Source organism: Trachemys scripta, chromosome 2 (assembly GCF_013100865.1).
Source record: "Trachemys scripta elegans isolate TJP31775 chromosome 2, CAS_Tse_1.0, whole genome shotgun sequence".
Lineage (NCBI taxonomy): Eukaryota > Metazoa > Chordata > Testudines > Emydidae > Trachemys > Trachemys scripta.
In genome coordinates, this window is record NC_048299.1 from 151641425 (window position 1) to 151665677 (window position 24253).

General features: G+C 51.8%; 1 protein-coding gene across 3 annotated transcripts; it reads left to right on the forward strand.

Annotated features, from left to right (window-relative positions):
• The first annotated feature begins 9215 nt into the window (after positions 1 to 9215).
• REEP4 (receptor accessory protein 4) lies at positions 9216 to 23644 on the forward strand. Of its 3 annotated transcripts, none has more exons than XM_034761903.1 (8): positions 9216 to 9811; positions 16230 to 16302; positions 16995 to 17071; positions 17780 to 17900; positions 18975 to 19088; positions 20098 to 20230; positions 21637 to 21821; positions 22124 to 23644. In XM_034761903.1, exons 1-8 carry the CDS (start codon positions 9780 to 9782, stop codon positions 22187 to 22189), a joined length of 801 nt encoding a protein of 266 aa, XP_034617794.1. In that variant the 5' UTR covers positions 9216 to 9779; the 3' UTR covers positions 22190 to 23644. The 3 variants fall into 3 exon arrangements, with proteins under 3 accessions (XP_034617794.1, XP_034617795.1, XP_034617793.1); XM_034761904.1 differs by lacking the exon at positions 9216 to 9811 and adding an exon at positions 9826 to 10396; XM_034761902.1 differs by lacking the exon at positions 9216 to 9811 and having other exon boundaries at positions 14957 to 16302.
• The last annotated feature ends 609 nt before the right edge of the window (positions 23645 to 24253 follow it).

Below are 24253 nucleotides of genomic sequence, written 5' to 3' on the forward strand. Positions count from 1 at the left end.
AGAAGGGGAAGGCTAATCAGCAGGTGAGGGCTTCAGGAGGGTTCCGCTATCCCTAACAGAGAATGAGCCTGACCTCTTCAGGCATAAGGATATCTCGCCTGTCCTCACCATCTTACTCCTGAGCAGCAGTGCCCCAGTCTCAAACCCGCCTTCCCCTGCAGCTCCCACAGGCCCTGACCCTCCTCCCATTGGAGCGAGTGGCACAGCTCCCGCAGACTCCAGTGGGAACATGTTCAGGCTCGGGGGAGCCTGCTGTCAGTGTGCAGTGACCCCATCAGCAGCCTCCCGTTCCCCTCGCTTCCCAGCTGGAGAGAGAAGCAGCCCTGAGGTTCTTTCGCCATCTGCTGGGGAGTGGTGACAGGGACGGCCTGGCCCTGCTGTGCGGGAGCTGAGGGGGAGTCCACATGCTGTTCTCTCATCAGCTGCCTCCTCTTGCCTGTAGTTCCCCTCTGGGCCACACTGCCCCCCTCCCCAACCCTCCAGAGCAGGACGCTCTCTGCATACGACTTATAACCAAGGTGTACGAGCTCTACAGAAATGCTTCCAAAAATAAATGCACTGTGACACTCATGGCGTCCTTTGTTCTGAACCATGAGCTCTGTGCTATGAAAAATGCCAGCCCCAGGGATGGAGTGTGTGTGTGTGTGTGTGTGTGTGTGTGTGTGTGTGTGTGTGTGTGAATGCACAACCTAATGGAGGTGTTACAGACGTGATAGTGTGTGTGTGTGTGTGTGTATGCACAACCTAATGGGGGTGTTACAAACCTGATATTACTCTCTCCTCCCTGAGCATCCTCTCCCTTTCATCCCAAAATAGCCTCTTCCTAATCCCACAGTTCCTCTCCCAGTCCCGACAAACACACACCCTCCCCTAATCTCATAATATTTCCTCTCCTTAATCCCAGAATTTCCTTCCAACTAATCCCTGACTCCCCACCCTGGCAACACACAGCCCCTCCAGTTCCAGGACACCACACTTTCCCTTGAACCCCCTTTTCATTTTATCCCCAACTGAGGGAGAATGTTCAGGGATCGGCAGTTGCCTGTGGCCAGTGCTTTCTTTCCCATTGCCCCCAGCCCCCAGGGGACCTCTTGACAGCATCTCTTGGCCACATCCCAGCCTGAATTGTCCCTGCTGGTCACCCAAAGTAGTTATAAAAGAACGGCCAGGCAATCGTAGCTGGACTCCTGCCACCCCACCCCCACCAGCCCCCGTTAGTATCTGACACATTACAAATGAGAACTCATCTGTGTGTGGACAGCCTTTGAGCCCTGTGTCAGCCACATTTCCAACCCGATGGGGTAGAAATCCTCCTGACAGATACTTTATGACTCATACTGTGTCCATCCGTCCATCCCTCTAATATTATACATGCCCATCTATCTAGCTGTCTTTCTGTCTCTGTGACTATATGTGCCTACTCTCTCTCACCAGAGATATTTATTCACTGTACCTGTTTTACACAGTGTTAGTCCCAGTAGTAGCCAGGGTGCTGTCAATAATATTATCAGGAGGCAATATTTAAGCAATAATGACTAAGGGAGCATGGCCTGGCCCCTTAGTAAACAGATGAAGGAGTTGTGGGCATGAGAGACAGCCTGGTCATTAGCTGATAGGGAGTCATTTTTATTTTTATAAGGCCTGAAATCAATGGGACGTTTTCTGTTGAATTCAGTGAGTTTTGGATCGGGTCCGTACAACATGACACAGTGATTGCCTTTCTGTGCTTTAAGGATTAGCAGTTGAATGCCTTGTATAATGGCCAGGGTTCTCACTGGCTGTGACTCTCACTGCTGGTCCATTCATTCCCATTTCGCTGTGCTCAGCAGGGACAGTCCCTGTTTATTTTTCCCAGCCGACTCTCACTTTCTCCTCTGTGAGTCAACCCCAACAGCCCCCAGCGTTTCTCAATACCAGCCACCATGGCCGCATGCATCCATCAGGGGGTTTTCCTGAGGCCACCACAGCCTCCTGGACAGAGACGGGGAGGGCAAGGGGGCAAAGCAGCAGCCCCTCCCTGCAGTGCCAATGGGCTCAGGAGACAGGCTTCGGCCTTCCACCACTCCCGCCTGGCTCCAGGGATGGAGCTCCGGCTCTGGGCTTCAGCCCAGGGCAGCAGGGCTTGAGCATGGCCAGCCTTATGGGGCGTCATGGTCAAGAGGCAAGAAGTGGGATGAACCTGAGGTGCAAGGCCACAGAAGGGAGCTCAGGGCAATGGGGGGAGGGGAGGAGCAGGGTCCCAGGGGACAATGGAAACCCGGGGGGGGGGGGGAGGGGGGAGGCAGCGGGGGCTAGAGGTGATGGGTGGAGGGCCAGGGGAGGCAGTGGGGACCTGGGGCACCAAAATATAACTGTACATTATTTTTATTATTGAGTCTGAAAAAAAAACCCTACATAAATTAATTACACTGATTTGGACATGTATATGTGCATATTTATTTGTTTTTCCTAAAGTTAATTAAGTGTTTTAGGAAAATTTGTCAGACTGGCCACTAGGAAGAGTTGATGGCTGCCCTCTGAGGCCACCAAAAAATTTGTTGTGAGAACCCCTGCACTTGTCCAATAGGGATCAATAGAAATCAGAGGAGCCCCCGAATGCCTGTGTTTATAGATTCTAGAGGTTGGCAAAGATCCTTCCCTAGTGGTGAAAGCTCAGCAGAGTGATCGATGGGAAAGCAGGGCTCGCTCCCAGCCTTCCATTAGTTTTATAACCTTCAGCAGCCTTCACCACATTTTATTCAATACTGAATTAAACTAAGTGGTGTGTGGTACCTCTGGCATCCCAGCCCCCAGGGACAGGAACCCAGGGCCAGCTTTAGGCCGATTCCCCCAAATTGGGTCCCGTGCCTAAGAGGGCCCCGCACCCAGCCAGAGCGCAGCAAGTCCCGCGGCCCCGCAACCCCGGCCGGAGCGCGGCAATCCCCACAGCCCCGCAACCCCGGCCAGAGCACGGCAATCCCCGCGGCCCCGCTCCTCCAGCTGGAGCGCGGCAATCTGAAGTGCTGCTGAAGACTTGGAGCGCTGCCCGGTGAGTACAAGCCCCACAAATCGGGCCCTGCACTTGCTAAAGCCGACCCTGCAGGAACCGCTCTGGTTTCTTATATAATCAAACTCTACCTTGAAAAAACATCTGCTGCATGTTCCCCAGACAAAGAATCCTATGTAAATATCCGTGGTGGAGGGCTCAGCACACCAGGACCTAGTATACAACAGCTGCTCAGACACTGTCACAACAGAGAATTACACCAGGAGCCAGCTGGTCCCACCTAATTTGACCAAGGGCTGATTTTTCATAAGGGCTGAGTCCATTTTACACAGTAGTGAATTTGCACAGACGGGCTATATCTAGGCTGGCATTTCCAAATGGGGCTAAGGGAGCTGGTGTCCAACTTTCAGTGGGAGTCACTTGGGAAATCTCAGCCTTCATTTGCACAACGGTTGGGTTTGCAAATGAGGGCTGCCTCCAATTTGCACCAGGGATTAACTTTCACCAGGGTTGCATCTCTTCCCATCCCCACTCACCAGGTGTGCATCTACCATAAATCGCCTGTGAAATGACGTAGGTTTACAACTCAAAACCACACACAAGACTAGCACCATTCAGCTGTGCTCACAGCTTCCCTGAAAGCAGAAAGGGAACTGCTTGCTGTGGACGCTTCTGACATAAAGCTCAAAGATCAAATTCACCCCTGGTATAACTCCATTATCTTTAGTGTTACATCCGGGAGGAATCTCAGGCCCTCTGCAATTAAAGAAGTTGCCACCTGCATAGCACACAGATAACCACAGTCGGTGTTTGGCTGGGCCTTGAATTTAAGAAGAAGACTTGCGATAGCCCTTATAAAAAAAGAATGTACCGCAGGATCCTTCAGGCATGAGCCAATACACCATTATTTGCAATGTTGGCACTGCAGGGAACGGGGCTGTTAATGCAGGATGCTGTCCTATTATTTTGATAAGGGAGGTTTCCAAACAAAGCAGGGTGCAGGGAATTGGCTACCAATTCATCTCAGAGACTGAATGACAGGAACTTTGTTCTCAAAACCAGTCTTTCCTATCATTGAGGTGTCTAGGCACCAACGTTTCATCGGAGCCTGTGATCATGTGAGAGATTCATCAGAGCATGTAATCGTCCTTTGCCCTTTTTTTGGAGGATCTCAATGCATTTTACATGTGTCAATGAATTTTCACAATGTCCCTGTGTTGTAGGGATTATCATCTGCATTTTACATGGGGGAAACTGAGGCACGGATTGCTTTCCCCAGTTCAGCAAAGCATTTAACCATGTGCTTAACTTTAATCCTGTACTTAAATCCCACGCACTTAAAAGTTAAGCACATGCTTTGCTGAATTGGAGGCATTGATTTTAATAGACTTTGAAAGACTATCTGGCCTTAACGTCAGATAGCAAAATCAGTGGTAGATCTAGGAGTACAACTCAGATCTACAGAATCTCCATCTCCAAGCCTTCAAAAATCATGAGATTTCAAAAAATAACAATACACTTTAGGCTCTTTTTCTTTGTGTACTGGTTTCTGAGCTTTCAGGGCACACTTAGGTCTCATGTTTTCAGGCTTTTTTCTGCAACCAATAGAGCTAGAAACTTGCTTTTATTTATAATGGAAAATGTGATTCTCACCTAATCATATGACTCCAGGAGCTGGGGCTTTAAGGAAAACATCAAATATAGTGAGACTTGACAACACTGGATCTGCTGAGTCCCAGGTCTGGGTTTTAACCAGAAGACCATCCCTTCTCCTGCTTGTGTAGCTCACAAGTACCTGTGCTTCTCTCAACGGACAAAAAGCACTATACGAACACAACAAAAAGAGTACATGTTGGGTGCCCTTTTGACTTTTTCACAGCCCAATGGGAGCACCTCCCACTGCCCATTGCAAAAGCAGCCCTGATAAACCTCAGGCACCTTCTTTTCTGTTCTGTGCCCTCTGTGTCTTGTGTCGTTTTCACGTTGCACTGGGGAAAGCCGTTGCCAAAATGCAATTTTAATTTACCCGTCAGAGCCTGCGTGGTTTGTTTCTTTCCTTTGGGCGCTGGAATATGCACACGGATTATTTGTGTGCATGCGTCAAGCACCTTCCCTGTCAGGTTACACACAGCCTCATGATGCTGTTGTTTCACACAAGGTCCTTTTGTGGTTCACAAGAGCAGTAAGCAAAGAACTCAGAGTGAAATAGGCAAGCAAACATTGCAGAGGCACCATGGCAACAAACTGTCCAGTGACCTGCCCTCATCCTCAAAGGGTTCCGAGGCTTAGAGGAAAAAGTGCCAGCCGAGGGGGCTGCGTCACTTGGAGCTTTTTACAATGATCAATATTGATTTTCTATTCTGAGAAGTGGTGAACAGGCCAATTTCCCTTCCTTGTTTTTTTGCGACCTTTGAGACTTGTTTGGGTCGTGACCATCACAGCAAATAACAATGGGGAAAGCACTGTGCAGGCCAGCTCTAGCCCACTGGAGTCAGACGAGGGCCAATTGCTGAGTCATCAGTGGGTTTTTTCACTTTGATTTCACGAGGGCTCCAATCTACAACGGGAGGCTGAAATCATTTGTTAGGAAAGCACCTATGGAAATTTCTGCTGGAGCTATATTAACCCCTCCCTGACGACTTGCAAACACAAATCTCCTCTTTGTGCGCACTCACGCCCCAACCCCAATCCTGAGGAAGGAAGGCCTGGGAAATCACATTGGCTTAGCAGCCCATCTGGAAGCATAATCTGCTATGAAGACCACTATGGACAATTCTTTGGGGGTCCCTTTTTCAGCTCTTGGGATACCACGGTCATAGGCACTGTAGACACAGAGAGAGAAGTTCAATAGATCAGCAAATTCAGGCTCTGTTGGAGCAGGAGGGAGGGAATTCCATAGCTGAGGGCTGACAATAAGCTAGCTCCAGATCTTTTCTGTTGAAACCAAGGGGGCACTAGTATTAGGAAGGATAGCTCAGTGGTTTGAGCATTGGCCTGCTAAACCTATGGTTGTGAGCTCAATCCTTGAGGGAGCCACTTAGGGATCTGGGGCAAAAACAGTACTTGGTCCTGCTAGTGAAGGCAAGGGGCTGGACACAATGACTTTTCAGGGTCCCTTCCAGTTCAAGGAGATAGGATCTCTCCATTATTAAAGCCCTTCATAGTGTTGTAACTGCCCTGTTATCACATACAGAGAGAGCCAGAGCTAGACCTGCAGCTGGTGCAAACCGGAGTAGCTCTGTTGACTGTAGTGGAGCCATGGTCATTTATGCCAGCTGGGCCTCTGACTTACTAGGTTTATAGAGGAAACTAAAGGGGACTCTTCTGAAATAAAGGTCATAGGTCAAATTCACCCCTTGTGTAACTCCATTGGCTTTATCATTACACCAGGGATGAATCTGTGTCCCTAATCTTATGTTATGTATTGTTTTTAGAGTCCAGGGCTTGCATGGGCTTTGCAGGCGTGTCCTGCTTCCTAGCTTTCTAACACTAATATGATGTCATGAGTGCACTTCTAATAGAACAGAGACACTGCAGAACAGATCCTCAGCTGGTGTCACCTCAGGTTGCTCCATTGAAGTCAGTAGAGTTACCCCAGGTACATCAGCTGAGGAGCTTGGCCATTATTGGAAGGTTTCACAAAAGGAATGGGTTGGAAGGAGGGATTTGAAGGAGCAGAGGGAGGGTTGCTTAGTTCTATGCACATGAAGTGGGAGGCTAATAACATGGGATTAGAGCCACACGATTAGAGCATTAAACCCAAAGCATTGTACATGTCACGGCTCAGGTACTTACATTAGAGCTATCAGTTTCATGTTTCTATCTCATCAGTTTTACCTATGTATGTAGTACCACAGGAGCATGAATAGGACCTAAAATCCGGTTAAGACTCCTTCACAAAAACATCTTTGTTGCAGGGATACTATTCACAGAGCAGGGGGAGGTTGGGGCATGCAGTACCTGCCAACTTTGGGAAGCTATGAATAGAGACCTTTGGAGAAAGATACAATGGAGTCGGAACACTATTTGGAGGGACAGAGTGGAAAAATTGTAGATGTTTTGCTCAAAAGATAGAAACTATGGCTCAAAAATGGGGACATTTGGGAAGTCTGGACAGGCCTGCAACTGTCTCCTTTTGTCCTAGCCTGTGGGGAAAGTAGAATCCTATGTGTTTTGCCATCTCTGGTGGTTTCCATGGAAATGATATTTACATCATGAATGTATCATTTCCGGCACAATAAATAAATTAAAGCACTGTGTCAAAGCCAACTATTGCTCTTAAGGCAAGCAACAGTTTGATCCTCAGAGCTCACAGCAAAAAGTTGGGATTCGGGACACCTGGGTTCTGTTCCCAGCATTCCCATTGACTCACTGTGTAATGTTGGACAAGTCACTTCTCTGCTCCATGTCTCTATTTTCCCACCTGTAAAATGGGCAGAGTAGATTTTGAGGCCAGAAGGGACCATTATGATCATCTAGTCTGAGGGTCTGAGTAGCACAAGTTGGAAAATGTCACCCAGTAATTTCTGCATGTGGCCCAAAAACTTGTCGCTGAACAAGAGTGTGTCTTTTAGAGCGATTTACAAGGTTTTTTTTTACAAAGAAGGATATGTGGCGAAGAGAATTGCAAATGAAGGGCAAATGCACGAATGTTTCACTGATCCTTTTTCATCATGTACACGGTAGTGATTCAGAGTAGCAGCCGTGTTAGTCTGTATCCGCAAAAAGAACAGGAGTACTTGGGGCACCCTTAGAGACTAACAGATTTATTTGAGCATAAGCTTTCGTGGGCTACAGCCAGTTTGGCCAATGTACATGGCAGAGAGGCATTGCTGGCACATGATGGCATATATTACATTGGTAGATGTGCAGGTGAACGAGTCCCAGATGGCGTGGCTGATGTGATTAGGTCCTGTGACGATGTCACTTGAATAGAATGTGGACAGAATTGGCATCCGGCTTTGTTGCAAGGATAGGTTCCTGGGTCAGTGTTTTTGTTCAGTGGTGTGTGGTTGCTGGTGAGTATTTGCTTCAGGTTGGGGGGTTGTTTGTAAGCGAGGACAGGTCTGTCTCCCAAGATCTGTGAGAGTGAGGGATCATCTTTCAGGATAGGTTGTAGATCTTTGATGATGCACTGGAGAGGTTTTAGTTGGGGGCTGAAGGTGATAGCTAGTGGTGTTATTTTCTTTGTTGGACCTGTCTTGTAGGAGGTGACTTCTGGGTACTCCTCTGGCTCTTTTTAAAAATTGACAGTTGTTGCCTAGCAACAAGCCACACCATTCTTAAAGCCACAAGGCATTGAAATCTCAGCAAAACCTTTAAGCCAATGCTTAGCTTTAAGTACACGCTTAAGTCCCAATGAAGTCCACCTAAGCTAGTTGACCTCACTGGGATTTAAGCATGTGGTTACAGTTGTTAAGCATTTGTTTAAGTGCTTTGCTGAATCAGAGCCTCAGAGAGTTGGGGTCCTGGTGACATCTGTTGTTATCTGGGGTGAATTCTCTGTCACTGGGGGCGATTTTAATTCTAGTCTTGTGATATTTGCTGTTTTCTTAAAGCCTCAGCTCCAGGATTCATGTGGTTACCTGAAAAATCTCGCTTTGTTTTTTTAAAGGTAAGATTTTAGCCCTTATGATTTCTGAGAAACACTTGCAAATGTGTCCCAAGTGCACCCTTAATGCTCAAAAGCCAGAAGATAACAAAAGAGAACCCCCAATGTATTCTTGTTTTAAAATTTCATGATTTGGGGGGTGGAGGCTGACCCTGGGTTTTGAAGGCTCAGTGTTAGCGCTGCTAGGTCGCAAAGGGTCCTAGTGCTGGTTCCTTTCACCTCATGAGATTGTATTTGCAAAAAGGCCAAAGTTTTCAAAAGCCACCTGTTTGGAGGCACATCAGTTTTTGAGTCTGAAATGCAGAGCCACCGAGCACCCGCAGCTCCCAGGGACTGCGGGGACAGCTGGGGGGGGGGTGGTTTATATGTTTTGTGTTCCTATATTTTTATTTATTTATTTATTTATTTATTTAAAAAGCATTGGACCCCGCTCGCCGCCACATGAACAATTAATTCAGCGGGAGGTGCCCCGAGTTCTCTGTCTGTGGCTGACTTTGATTAGAAGGGGGAGCAGCAACTGCGGGAAGCAAAGGGCCCCAGCAGGCGGAGGGAGCCGTCCCTGGCCCTTTTAAGAGCAAGGCCCCTTTAAGGAGCGCTTCCTGCTCCGTCACGGCGCGTGCACAGCCCGGGGTTGGGCGGCCGGCTGCACCCTGCGACATTCAACTGGCTGCAAACTCCGCCTCGGCGCACCAGGAAGGAGCCTGCAGCCCCCTAGCTTGGGCCAGCGTAGGGAGCAGCAGCCGGGGCTCGCAGAACCTCCCCCTTCCCCCCAGGGCTTGGTAGCCACAGCCAGGGGCAGGCAGAGCATCCTCTTCCCAGCCCAGGGAGCAGCAGGCAGAGCCCGGGGCAAGGGGCCGCCAGTCAGGGGATGCCAGGGCCAGTTCAGAGCTAGCCAGGGCCACGGGGGCCAGTGGGGACAAGTCAGCGGCAGGCCCTGCCTTGCACCCCCCGGGGGGAAACTGGCAGCAGCCGCGAGGAACCAGCCGAGCAGGGCCCCGCTCTGCCCGAGAGACACCCAGCGCAAGGCATTCCTGCGGCATTAGCTAATCCAGAGCCCAGCCGAGCAGCATCTGCCAGGCTCCGCCGCCCCTCTCCAGCGCTCCGTGGCCACCCAGCCTGCTGCTCCCCGCAGGAGCTCGCTGCTCTCCGCCCGCAAGCCCGGGGCCCCCTTGCTGATGCGCCATGGTCTCCTGGATAATCTGCCGCGTGGTAGTGTGAGTATGGTGCAGAGCTGGTTGGCTTGTGGGGAAGGAAAGGTAGAATCGCCCTTTGACCAAACCTGGCATCTCTCGTGCCACCTGGCTGCGTTTTGGGGATCGCTGTCGGGGGCACTTAAAGTCACACCATGTTTTGGTGACCTTGACAAAGCCATACCCCGCCAGTGCTGCTGGACTGCGGCCACCTCTGCGGTGGGAAGGGGGTACCGTAGGAAGGGGGTGCTGCCTGGGGTGGAGGTGGAATTCTAGCAGATACGGGAGCAAACCCCCAATTTATTAGTCACAGAAGTGGGGGGTTTCTTAACTTCCCCGGGTGGGGCTCATGTCATTCAGCGTCTCCTCTAGAACAAGTGTCAGAGGGGTAGCCATGTTAGTCTGTATCCACAAACACAACGGGGAGTCTGGTGGCACCTTAAAGTCTTTTAAGTGCCACCGGACTCCTCGTTGTTTTCCTCTAGAACAGCGTTCCTCGACTGTTTTGATACTTGGGACCAACGTGCTGCCTTCCTAAACTGTGTCAGGGAGATCTCAGGGACCGGTCGTTGAAAAACACTGCTCTAGGAGACCCACCTGGAGTAGATGGTATGTACAGGTGCCTTGGAAGGAATATGGGTTGAGTTGAAACTGCTGGGACTTAAATCTGTGACCTCAGGCTGACTGAGTGTTTCAGACCTGAGGGTCAGACCAGCATGACAGAATCCTAGAAATGTAGCACTGGAAGGCATCTCCAGAGGTCATCTGGTCTAGTCCATCCCCCTGTGCAGAAGCTGGACCAAGAAAATGTAGACAGTCCCTGACAGGTGTGATCCTATCTTGTTTGTCATCTTTGACTTTTGTCTGACCCAGTTTGAGATGCCTCACTTACCTTTCCTCTACCTCTAGGGTTGGCTTGAAATAAACTATATTACAAAGAAAGCATTTTGGTTTGAGGGCTACGCACAGAGTATCCTGTGCGCTTTAGCCAGCATGTGGGAAAGCCAGACGTCTGCTTTCTTGCATTTCCAATAGCCTCAATTTCTCTCCATCACGCTGCTGGTGGACACCTGTGCCCATTGGGTTCCCGAGACTCCCTTTGAAATGGCTTCTGAGTTGTCAGTTCTAGGGACTCAGACCTGGATTCTATTCGTGCCTCTGCTATTGAGCTGCTGGGTGACCTTGGGCAAGTCACGTTGCTGATCCGTGCCTCAGTTTCCCCTCCCACCCTGTGTCCTGTCTATATAGATGGTTCACTGTATGTGTGTGCACCCCCTTGCCCAATGGGGTTCCAGTCTCTGCTGGGGCCTCTGCCGGCTATGGGCATACAAATAACTGCTGCAAAGTGGGACCTGGAAGCACAGACTCTGCTGTTCGAAATCCATTTCAAGGCTGGTGCAAAGGGAGTTCTAGAATTGTTTGTTGAAAAGAACACTTGTTTAACAGCTGGTGTAACAGTCAAAACACCTGTTCAACACCATGTCTGTTCGGTGGCGGGGGCGGAACCTAACTTGTCTCAAATTCTAATAGCAAATCCAATTCTTTAATTGCCACTTAATAGGTAGCACCCCAAGGAAGGGGTCAGATGGTGAAACAGGGACAAAGTATTTCCAAAAACTGACCTTTTTATTTGTGGTGTCTGTTCTGACTTACTAAATATTTAGCTCCTGGAGTTACAGCCAGTTGGTGGAGTCTGCCTTCAACTTGGCACCTTTCACCTCTACCCAGCCCCTGGAATGTGTGGTTTCCCTCCCCTACCCCAGTCAGACAGCAGCCACCCAAAAGCAATGGCTATTTCTGACTGGCCTTGCTTTCTAAAATAAGGGCGAGTATCCTTCCTTGCTGTGGCATTCCACATAGTGCCCATCAGGGGCTCCTGGCATTTGGGCAGATTTGCCAGCTAATCTGGTAGGAATCTCCTTAGTAAAGTGTTCTTTAGCAGCCACTCATTATGTAGCATTACCCCATAATCTTCCTGGCTAGCGAAAGCCCTACATGCTTGTCTGTGTGTGGCATGCTTGTCTGTGTGTGGCAGGATGTCCCAGACGAGTCAGTTAATTTCCCATCTGGTAAGTGATCTCGTGTCACAGACTGCACAAGCTGGGTCACGTGCCAGCTTCCTGTCAGGGCTCCAAAGGCCACAGGTTAGGGCTTCGGTGTCCTAGGGATGCACCCACATGCTGGAGGTGGAGCGGGGGGAGCTTGGGGAGCTGCTAAAACACAAACTGTTGGGCTACTCACTATGGTAGGCGTTGGAAAGGGCAGCTGGGACCTTGTCTGTACTGGGGATTTTAACCACCAGTGTAGCTCCGCCAGGGCAAACTCCCAGTGGAGACACGCTATAATGGGTTTGGGGGTTGCTGGTGCAGCTACATCCGTGGCTGTGAACCCCGTGTAGGAGACAGTAGGGTGGATTTGATTTAAACCACGATTTAAATCACTGGTCAGGAAGACTCGATTTAATTATGGATTTCTACGTAAGAGTGCATTCTTGTTGGTTGTTACCAACCTGAAGATCCTGCATGTTCAGACATGTTCCTTTCATCATCTTCAACGCAGCTTCTTCCTGAGAAGGAACACTTCTCATGATGTTGTTTCATTCGGGCAACCAGGCCTTGCATTACTTTGTTGCACTGTTTGCATTTTGTACGCATGCTTGTCTTACCCACAGGTAGAGGAACTTCATTAAAATATTTTCAAACTGGGTCTCTTTTACGGCTGCTGCCATTATAGGTTTTCCCTATAATGGTATGGTAGATCTCAAATCAATGAAGGGTACATTCGGAAAGACCTCAACACGTCTGGAATATGCTGTTCAAACAGTTTCACTTTTGTTTCTACTGCCTTTCCCTCCCTTCCCGTATTTATCTCCAGACTTCTTCTCTTTGAGCAGATCTATTCCGCCTCCAACAATCTTCTATTCATTGAACTTTTTGAAACTTTGCACTTTTAGAGAGAGATAAGGGATTGACTCTGTGTATACAAATTGCAGAGGGACAATAGGGTTGAGGTCTGTTATTTCTCACCTCTATATATTTATTTAAAAATACTTTTGCTGTAAACAAGCATGTTATCTTTGGAGACACAAATCCACAGTTTGAGAACTGCAAAACTAAGCATCTCTGATGGTATCTTCTAGACTGAGCACAGAGTCCCGTTGGGTAGATAGAAAGATTAACCTAAATAATCTATACAGAAGCCCCTGGAACCTCAAAAGATTGGGTTCCTAATGCATGAGCTATTGGAACTTGTTTAAGAAAAGTTTCGTAAATATTACATGAATATATTGTCTCATACTATCGAATTAGAGTTTATAATCCCTATTCCATGATGCGATATCTTTGAGCTATAATGTATCTTAATGAACACTATTTTTAGATGCTTTTTGAGAAAAAAACTATTTTATCAAAAAATCCGATTTAAATTAAAAAAAAAATCGGATTTTTTTTTAATTATTATTTTTTTAAAATCATTGATTTTTATCCACCCTGGGAGACAGTAATGGTGACCCAGGGAAGAACTTGTGCACCCCTCCACCCAAGACGCGGGGCATGGAGCTGCAGTTTCCTGAGCAGTGGGGGAAGCTTCTTGACTACTGCCACTTGGCCTGGTTTTGCTCTCCTGCTCCCAGCCTTGTGACGGTTGCGTGTTAATATGTAACCCAGACACTGTGGGCTGGGGACCCTGCAAGGACAGACAGCAGAGGGCTGGTAGTTCTGAGTTTGCCCTTAAGGCGAGGGAGGCTGTAGTGTTTGCAGAATACTATGCCCAGAGACGGTGGGGATAGAGGAGAGAGTCACCTCCCTGAAGAGCCATTGCTGGTGGATTTGGGCCTTCTCTGTTAATGACCTGTCTCATTGTGCATCACAGCTGAGGTTGACTCTGAGTGGGGAGTGCTGGGCCCGGCTGTATACGGTATCGCTTGCCCCCAGTGGGAGATAGCCTGTGCAGTGACTTCCTAAAGTGGTGCTGGGGGACGGCTTTACTGTGGCCTCCCCATCTCTCTGCCATAGGTGATGTGGTGGCAATCAGATCCAGAGCACAGGCATGCATGGACTGGCTGGTCTGCAGCCCTAGATAGGCTGCAGGAGTAAACATGTTTAAATAGGGCTGTGGCTAACCTGTGTAATAATGTGTTTTTTCTTGCCAGTGTGGGCCACCTCCTGGCCTCCACTTCTACCAAGGCTAAAGCCAGGTTCTCAGACGTGGTTGTGTGGGGCCAGCGTAGGAGAGCAAAGCTGGGGTACAGCCTGTATTTATATTTGGTTACCTGGGTGTAGGCAAGGGGCCCTCTCTGGCTGGGAGCTAGAAGAGACTGGTAGCCAGGTTTTCAGAGCTAAGCATATCTGCCCTGGTGGGCTGGCATGGAGAAGCCAGTGCATTCTGGCTGGGCTAGCAAAATGGGGTGCATGCAATGGGCTGAGTCTAGCAAAGCGGTTTGGGCTGGGGCTCATACGCCCTTATGCTAGCGGACAGAGCTCTGGACTATGACTCGGGAGACTTGGGCTCTGTTCTCAGCTCTGCCACTGGCCTGCTGGATGACCTTGGGCAAATCGCTTCAGCTCCCGGTGCCTCAGTTTCCCCATCTATAAAGTTGGGGGGTGGGGTCAATGTTACCGACCTGGTTTGTTAAAGTACTGGGAGATCTACAGATGAATGGCTGGTACCTGCCCAATAAGACAGCATTGGCAGTGTACTGCAGAGCAGACTCCCCATTGCCCGTTACACCTGGAATCCTGGTCATCCTGACGCATCCTAACAATCCACGTTTATGGCACTCTGCATCTTCGGAGTCCCATGGTAACCCAGCACGCTTCCAGCCCTTCAGTTGCTATCTCTGGCTCTCCTGATAGAAGAGTGAGGCTAAGTTCAACCACCCCACCCTGCAGCTCCAGTGCCATCTGGGTGAAGCAGCAGAGGCCAGATGTGCCTGAGGAATTCCCCAAGAGGAGCTGTGGTGGGCCGCACAGGTGGGATGGGGTGTCCATGCAGCTGCCTCTCAGCTGTCAAGCTGACCGGGGGGCTGCATGTGCCTGGACTCGCAGAGGTACCTGCTGATCTTATGGGGGAATCTCTGGCCTTCGTGTTGGCTCGGAAGAAGGTGCAGGGGATTCGGTGGCAGGAATGTGATGCAGCGGGGGCTGGGTTCGGGATGACATCTATGTGTTTTTTTTTTTTTTTATAAATAAATTTCATCTGAATGAGACGCATGAGAATAACTGGGAGAAGTGCAGCTACTACTGGGGTGGGGGGGCTGGCTAGTGCTGTTCTGTCAGGCTGATTCATGCTGCCCACACGGCTCTGCAGCCTCGCTCAGACTCTACCATTGCTCGCTGCTGCCGCTTTACAGAAGCCTTCCATCTCCTTGCTCTCCATCTCTCCCTGTGCCCTGCTTCCCTGTGTCCCTCTTCACTTCAGCACTTCTGCCAGCAGGGCAAGGTTCCTGAGGGCCATGCCCTGCCCCATGGGCCGGTTCTAGCAGTGTCCCTCCCCTCCCCTCCCCCCAGTGTGTTGGAACCTGTTGGTAACCAGTTCCGGTGAGGAAGTGCAGCCTGATGCCATCCTGTGATTTAGCAGCAGCCTGTTGGACTGGCTTGGCTTGTGTAACCAGGAGCCGGTGTGGCAGCCCAGGCACGTTAACTAGCCATGCTCCAGGTGTGTGCTCACAGGTGCCGTCAGACTGGTAGCAGGGAGGGGATTGCAGTCCAGAGGGATGATGCTATGGATGAGACTAATACCCCTTAGAGTTTGAAGGCTGGAGCAGGAAGTGTTTCAGGGAAATAGGACCTGAAATCAGACTCCCCATTAAAGGGTGCTTGGAGGGGGGCAGGACATGACCCAGGTTGAAGGGTGGCAGAGGTAGCACCATGCTACAGAACAACCTGCCACTAGCACAGAAAAGGGCTTAAATCCTGAACACACTGCAGCCTGACACACTGGATTTACCTGAGCTTTCCTGAGCGTGGGCAGGATGTGGCGTATCCTGACCTGTCAGTGCTAATAGCTGTTCCCCGTTGGGAAGTGGGTGTAGTCATCAGGATCGCCTGCAGGCTCTGCAGAAGTTGTGCTGCTCTGGCTAATTACTGGCTTGGCTGGTATCTGTCACGGGGTTCAGGCGCTCTGCCTGCCTGGAATGCTTGGGAGGGTGGCCCTGTGTCACAGGGAGCTGGCCTGGATACAGGTTCTACTTTCCCTCCCGGTACCACCACCGAGTCCTTCCCGCTGCATCTTTCTTGCTGCCAGTCAGCTGCCGCCCTGTCTCCTCTCACTGCAGCTCCAGAGGGAGAGGAGCAGCGTTCCCTGGGCAGAGGCACCGGGGCAGCATGGTGCTGGAGGCCGTGAAGGCAAAGCTGCGGAGCAGAGCCAGGCAATGCTGCTTCTCTCTGCTGGCCCTGCTCTACGTGTGGTGGCCGGCCTTTCTCACCCCCTCTCTCTGTTACAGGCTAGTGTTTGGGATGCTCTATCCGGCCTATGCCTCCTACAAGGCAGTGAAAACCAAGAACATCCGGGAATACGTGAGTATGAGGAGCGGGGAGGGCTCTGAGTTATTGTGTCCAGGCACAGAGGACCTGGTGGGGAGGGGGACGCTAGGGAAGAGACCAGGGAGGCAGATTACCTGGGGGGCGTTGTGCCAGGCGTGAAAGCAGCAGGGCTGATTTCCCTGCCCCCCTGAGGCTGGGCACAAGAGGGCAGTGGGGTGGGGGTGCACAATTGGTTTGCTGGGAGCAGGGATGAGTGTGGAGAGGCTGAGTGCCTGGGCTCTGATCCCCACATTATGCATCTGTCTCCCACCTCTGCTGTGGGGATGGTGACCCGGGCTGACCCTGTCGGGCGGCGAGGATGAACTTGTGTGTGTGTGTGAAGCACCAGGCATGTTTTTTCCAAAGGGATTAAATTCCCTTGGTCCTAAACTCAAGGGCTGGTATGCGATTCTGCTGTAAAAGCCGTGCTCCCTCCAGCAGCAGAGTGGCATTCTGACCACTGCAGGGGTGGGGAAATGTGTCTGGGGGCTTGGACCCAAGGGCTAATAGCAGGTGAAGGGCCCTACCCCTTTTGTGAAAGGCAGATTAGGGCTACCCGAGGGCTTGCGTGGCAGCCCATCCCTCCCCTCCTCGGCTGGCTCTGAGCCCTGCAGGCTGGCATGGATATGTGCAAGGGGAAGGCTGTCATGGTCCTTGCTAGCTAACCTGCTCCCCCGTCCCTGCAGGTCCGCTGGATGATGTACTGGATTGTGTTTGCGCTTTTCATGGCTACGGAGACTCTCACGGATACGTTCGTTTCCTGGTAAGGCACCAGCCTTGAGGACCGCCTCCTGGTGGGCATGGGTGGCTTCCCTGCAGGAGGCTCTCTGGACCATACAGAGCCCACTGCAGGGCCGTATCCTGTACAAGGAACTGATGCTTCAGAGTGATGTCACTTGGAGCATGCCTGAGCCTAGCCATCCGCTGTAGGAAGGTGGGCTGGGTTTATGGCTTGTCTCTTCCCACAGCTGCTTGTCTGCCCACCCATATCTTAGTTTCTGTCCCGGGACGTGGCCTCATAGGGTCTGTAAGTGCCCTCTGATCCACTGCCCCATGCCAAGGGGAAGGGAAGGAACAACCCCCTCCGCGCCATCCCAGTTTTTTCATCCGTCCATCTGGGTCTCCTGCGTGTTTACCAGCACCTGTGGGCTGCCAAGCCCCTATCTGTCCTGCTTTAACAAGGGTGGAATTGATTGACCCTCTCCCTTCATGCCCACTGGGGATGAGCCGGGGGACTCGCTGGGCCTGATAGCTGCTCCCCAGCCCCAGCCTGCAATCCTTTCAGTCCAGAAGCAGAAAGCTCCCTGAAATTCCCCACTCCCCCTCTTGGTGGACAGGAGCAATGGGGGTTGCAGCCGCTGAGTTGCTCTGCATTGAGCCATCTCGCCATGAGGGTGAAGGGTAGAGGTATGAGGTGTTGGGCTCTGGGGGCCCCGTGTACCCCCTCACTGCTGCATTCTCAATCTGGCAGGTTTCCCTTCTACTATGAGATCAAGATGGCATTTGTCGTGTGGCTGCTTTCCCCCTACACCAAGGGAGCCAGCCTGCTCTACCGGAAATTCGTGCACCCCACGCTGTCCCGCAGAGAGAAGGTAACGGGTCACTTGTCCCCACGCTCTCGCCGTGCTTCTGGGATTCAGTAAAGCTGCCATCCCTCCCTCGGGTAGCTGCATTGTTAGCACTTAAAGTGAGGGGCTGGCTGGCCATGCTGATCAGAATGGAGGTAGGCGCTGTGCAGCCTTTCTGCATCCCTGTTCTCCCAACACCCCTCAATCCTGACCCGCATCCCTCTCACTGTTACAATTCAGAGCCCCAGCCAAGTCATAGTTTTGTTTTGTTTTTTTAAAAGCCAGCAGAGGTCATTCTGACCATCTACTCTGTCTTCCTGCATAGTACAGGCCAGTGAACCTCCCAGAGGACTTCCTGCATCTAGCACATACCTTGTGGTTGAGCTAGAACTTTATTTATATTATAAAAAAAAAAAAAAAAGTCATCTGGTCTTGATCTTAAAATCTCTGCTGTTGTCCCTCAGTCCTGCCCTATAGCACGGCCTGTTGTTCCAGTTCTGAGCTTCCCCGCACAGCTCTGCCAATGCTCCTCTGCCTGACCTGCTGAACTCCCTTTAAATCCATTTAAAGGCCAGTTCCTTGGTGGGGGGCTTTTATTCAACTTCTTAGGAGGCTTTAAAGCCATTGCGTTAACCCTGAACTCCCCAGCCCTAGCGAGGGGAGGGGCATGTGTGTGTGTGTGTGGGGGGGGGGGGCAGTAACAGGGCTGTGTGCAGGATTCCTGCATGGTTCTCGGTAGGGGCATAGTTGCATGGACTCTGTATCTCTGTCGCCTGCATCGGAAGGAGCCAGTGCTGCATGAGTGGAAGACGTGGCCCCGTGGGGCTCATAGCTCAGTAACTCCTCCCAAATAAAGCAATGTGCAGGGTAGGATGGCAAGGCGAGACCCTGGCTGGAACAAGCTAGCGCTGCAGTTTAGTTTAAGGGGTACAGAGCTCCCAAGGCCAGGCGGATATTGGCTCAGGCCTCTCCGCTGGCACAGCTGTGTGGGGTTCCTGGCGCCCTTGTGTCTTGGAGCAGGTGGATTCCTCTTCTTCCTTCCCAAGGTGGGATCTGGGCCTGGCCCCTGGGAATGCTCACTGTGCTGTGTCTCTGCAGGAAATCGACCTGTACATCATCCAGGCCAAGGAGCGCGGCTACGAGACCATGGTGAACTTCGGCAAGAAGAGCCTCAACATCGCAGCCACAGCTGCCGTCCAAGCTGCGGCCAAGGTACCTGATCTCCCTGGGTGATTTGAGAGGCTGTTGTGGCCTTGGAACATCCCAGTAAAAAAACCAGCAGAGCTGGCAGATGCCAGTGACAGATTGTGCCATGGCATGGACTGCGTGCTTGGGGCTGCTGTGTGGCACCCACACCTCCTGGCAGCTCGCAGCCCTAGCGTTCCAGATGCATGCCCAGGTTACTGTTGGTTTACCGTGGTTTTGAGGTTAGGTTTAACCCCACAGTCTAGCCAGAAACTTGCTGCTCCTGCCCCTCCAGAGGTAATGCTGCTGCTCTCCTTGGACCAGCGTGCCGCCCCGTCTCTGCACCTCTCACACAGATGCAGCTTTGCCCGTTTTTCCAGTTTACCAGGTGTTTATTAAGCTGGATTCCACTGAGCTCTCCCGTAACCTTCCCCACCCCCAGTGTCTGAGGCACGTAACATCCTGCTTAGAGGCCTCCCACCAAGTGGAAAAATCAGAGGAAATAATCAGGCTTGGCTGCCCAGGAGCTGGGTGTTTCAAAGCAAGCCGTGCTGCCAAGGGGCTAGCACCCAGGACTGGGTTCTGTTCCTGACTTGCTGCAAGTTCCCTCTCTTCTGTACCTGGGTTCCTGTCTAGCCAGCGGGCACCCACCTGGTAAAGTGTTTTGAGATCTCTAGGTGAGACATGTCACTTAAGTGCGTGTGTTTACTTGGTAAATGCCTACCTGACCTCTATTCAGTGGGATGAACCACCCCCACCCAACAACCCACTGGAGTTATGGACTGTCCCAGCTGTGTTAGCCCCCACGGAGCAGTACTTCGCATGAAGCTTCCCTCAAGGCTCCATTCTCTGCAGGAGTCACCTGGCCATGGTGTGACTAGCCCCTTGCCCCTCCTTGCCCCTCCTCGCCTGGGTATTGAGTTGCGGCAGCAGATCTAGATGCTCCAAGCTGCCACTGCAGCCTGGTGTGTGACTTCAACACAGGGTGTCCCTGACCTGGTCTCTCACCATCTCCCCCATCCCATTTGCCTGGCAGAGCCAGGGAGCCCTGGCCGGGCGTCTGCGCAGCTTCAGCATGCAGGACCTGCGTGCCATCCCTGATGATGCCCCCGTGCACTACGAAGACCCCTTGTACCTGGAGGAGCAGGAGATGAGGAGGCGGCCGATAGGTGAGAGGCAAGAGCATGGAGGGGAGGGGACTAAGTCCTGGGGATCTAGGGTTTGTAAAAGCTCTAACAGAAGTGCAACTTCGTTCTCTCTGGAACCCATAACCCACTGGGTGCTGGCTAGGCTGGGCTGGGGAGACTTCCCTGGCCACTGAGAGATGGGGCTGGGGCCAGGACTTTTCTGAGGAACTGGGCCCAAGCCCTGTCCGAGGCTTCACCTACAAAGGGGCAGAGGGCTGGGCAGGAGGGGAGCTGCTCCACACTTGGAGGAGGAGACAGGGTGGGTTTGTGGCCAAACTCCCCTCCTGCAGCAACGTGGCTAATGTCGGGTCAGGCTGGCCTCCAGCATCTCCTAAGCTGGAAAGAGGGAAGGTGTGACTTAGAAAGCCTTGTGGGAGATGGACCTGTTTACAGGATTTGGGGTGAGCGGGATTCCAGAGCTGGTCAGAATGGTGCGGCTGGCTGGAAGGGGGCATACCAGCTCCTGCATAGAACGTGCTTGCTGCACGTATGGGGAGTGGGAGCAGCTCTGCAGGGCCAGTGAGTAGAGGAAGGGCAGATGGCTCAGAGCGAGGCCTGGGACTGAGTTGGGAAAACTGGGTTTTATTCCTGGCATCGTGGTGCTGGGTGAGTTGCTCCTGAAGTCTGACAGCCTCAGTTTCCCCACCTGGAGGATGGCTTGCCAGGTTAATTGGTGTCGGTAAAGCACTCTATGGTGCTCTGACAGAAGGTGCTAGAGAAGAGCAAAAACTGAAGCCCATAAGGGAGACAGCATTGTCCTGACTGCAATGGCATTGCCTCATTGCTGGAAGGCAGTGTGGCTTAGTGGATAAAGCACTACACTGGGACTCTGGAGACCTGGATTCTGCTGGCTTGCTGTGTGACCTGGGGCAATTCACTGCATATCTGTGCCTCAGTTTCCCATCTGTAAAATGGGGATAATGGTAATGTCCTCCTTTTGTAAAGTGCTTTGAGATCTAGGGATGAGAAGTGCTAGATAAGAGCTGAGAGTTAACAACATCACATTGGCACAAACTGAAGGTGTTGAGGGAGGAAAGGGGGAATTTCTCTGAAAGGCTCCTCCTGCCCAGTCCTCAGTGTAGCAACCAGAGCTCTCTGCCTGTCTCCCTGACTTTGGCTTTCCAAAGCCCCAATTACACATCTGTGCTCATGGCAGGCAGAGGGACTTGGAGCGAGCCTGGTTCAGAAGCAGCCTCTGATAATTAGCAGCTGTGGCTAGAGAACATTGCGAAAAGCAGTGGAGGGTTCAAAGCCTGCCCTCTTGCCAGCGTGGCACTTGGCTTCTAAAGAGATGGGCATGTGCCAAGGGCCGCAGCAGGAATCCACTTCCACCCCTGTGCCATCCACTGATCCAGCACTGGGCTTTCTCCCCCCCTGCCACCCAAAAGGTTACAGAACTGCCTCGGCCGGCCGGCAGCCTGGGCGCGAGAGTGACACGGAGGAAGAGGAATGCTGGTCGGACTCCCAGATCTCTCCCAAGGCTCTGCCCCGCAGCCGGGACTTAGCGCTGTCCAAAACAATCTCCAGGAGCCAGAGCCTGCGCATCGTGAAGAAGAGACCCCAAGTCAAAGAGGTGAAGATTCAAGCAGACTGTGTCCTGCCTTGCTGCACCAGCTCTGCTGTCCTGGGAGACCCATGGGCCGGGAGCTGTGCCAGTGTCTGCCCCGGGCTTCGGTGCTGGGGAGGGCTGTGCCCTCAGGTGCGGGGGGGGAAGGTGGGAGCCTGTTTCCACCATCACTGCTTCCAAAGGACACCCTGGCTGCTTGGGGGGGCAGCTCAGCACATGGAGCTGCCTTGGGAGAGGGGAGTTAACGGAGCGACGTTGGTGGGGCAAGTGCATCGAAGGAGGCCTGACTCGCTTCTCCTCCCTTGCAGGGCTCTTCCAGGCTGATGCGGGGCCGGGCAAGGAAGAAGACGGTGCAGCCGGATCAGGACAGTTAGTCAGCCCGCGAGAGCTGGGCTTCACTGGGAATCTTAACCTGATATGATTTGGCTGCCACACCGGGGCGGCATCTTTCTCCCTGGGACGATGTGCCACTTCCTGCTACATGCCTGGCAGAGGAGATTGCTGTTTCTAATGGGGCAGGAGGTCCCCATACACCCCACTGTAAATATCTTGTCCCTCCCTTGTCCTGATAGGTCCCTGTACCTTCCTGTCAACATCCTGCTGCTCTCTCTGCCCCAGGAGCTGCCTCTACGCACAATGGTCCCCATCCCCCTCGGTGTAAATAGCCCAGCACCAGGTCTGTTGCACTCTGCACGTGGGCTTCACTCTTGACTCCCCTGCTGTTCTGCTGGGCCCCAGCATGACACCTCCATAGCTGGGTTAGTGGCACTTTAGACCATGGAGCTATTCTCCTGAGCTACTTCACGTGCCCTGTCACTGTCCCAAGGGAATGGCCCCCCTGTGTCTCCATCGATCTGCTGCAGGTCAGCTCCAGTGACTCTGACCCCTCCTGCTCCCATCCTCCCTCTGACCCACTTAGTTCTGCCCGCCCAGGGCTGTCTCTTACATCCCTGCCACTAGTCTCGTAGGGCGACGGCTCTTGTTTCACTCAGGTTTCTCTGCTGTCTGCCACTGCCCAGCTTGGGAGTGCTCTGCACTGCCCGGTGTGCCTGAGCACCCTGGGCGGGTGCAATGAACTGCTTTCTCTCCTGCTTGTGGGTCAGGAGCTGTGGTGAGTAGCAGCCTGGACCAGGCCCAGGAGGGTCACAGGCACACTGTGTCCCGGGTGTTACATCCTCCTGCTCTTCAGTCTCTAATGCACAGGTTTGGGGGGATATTTATTTGTAGTGTAACTAGCAGTTGCCTTATGGAATCTGAGACCCTCTCTGGTCCTTCTATTCCTGGGGGTCCAGCATAGCATGTTTGTGGCTGAAATGACTGATGCTTTAAGCCAAGCAGAGCGCTTCTGTGAGCGGTCAACTCTCCAGAGATCTGTCCTGAATCAAATGATCCACCTCTGAATGGAACGTACACATCAGCACAGAGGCTCCCTTAGTTACTGTCTTGGTGATCTCTTCTAAACATCCCAGCCTTATTGAAAGGCAGAGGTGCGATGCGGTGAGAACTTCCCCTGCCATCTAAGTTACACGAAACCAAAGACCTCAAATGCCAAAAATCCATGCGCTCCTTTGCCTTTAGACCCAGAACACAGCGCTGGGAGCTGGTCACCTCTCTGCCCCATGTGGATTTCTGTACCACCCCCATCTCCCCTGACAGCACCTCAGGGATCAGACCCTCCACAGTCTTGCCTCAAATCCTTGTTACTTGAAAACAGACTGACTGATTGCTCTCTAGCCCCACTTCTGTGTCCTTCACTCTCAGCTGTTTTTTATGTGAGACCCTCATGTATAGAGCTTTTGTATATTTAAATACATGAACTTGTGAAATGAGCTGGTCTGGGAGTTTCTTTTGAGTCGAAAATTGTCCCCTCTCAAGAACAAAGCATGGAAGTGTGGCCTGCAGGCTTAGGGGCCTGCAGTTGGGGTCCATTAGTAACCCCACCTGCCGTGTCTGTACAGCACATGGGGACTCCGGAGTGAAATATTGTTAATGCAGCTGTACTCTTCCCACATGCCTTCTAGTAGAGGGTCTGAAATGCTTTAAAGACACCTGCTTTCTCTCCACTCTGACTCCAAAAGGTGGGTATTCCCCTTTTATAGATGGGGGGGAAACTGAGGCACAGAAAACCAATGGTAAAGCCATACAAGGAGGGGGCACCAAAGCTGGGCATTCCAGTCCCCCTTTCTAATCACAAGTGAGCACTCTTTGCATGGGATTGAGATGCTGCTGGCTGTTTAGACATGGTGCTCTGCTGGGGGATGAAATGTTAGTCTAAAAAATCATCAAAGCAAATCCACCGTCATGGGCAAAGGCGGGGGGGGTGGGAGTCTGTAGGTAGGGCAGCAAATGCTCCTGTTCTGGTTGAGATGGCACTGGTCTGAGATTCTTGTCCTTGGGGTAGAACCAGCTGTACCCCAAGGACAGCAATTGTTGTAGCT

Excerpts from the sequence above, each read along its gene's own strand:
- REEP4 (XM_034761902.1), top strand. The coding sequence starts at position 16,111 with ATGGTGCTGGAGGCCGTGAAGGCAAAGCTGCGGAGCAGAGCCAGGCAA. Across the intron at positions 16,303-16,994 it reads CCAAGAACATCCGGGAATAC|GTCCGCTGGATGATGTACTG; the intron begins GTGAGTATGAGG and ends CCGTCCCTGCAG. Across the intron at positions 19,089-20,097 it reads CCGTCCAAGCTGCGGCCAAG|AGCCAGGGAGCCCTGGCCGG; the intron begins GTACCTGATCTC and ends TTTGCCTGGCAG.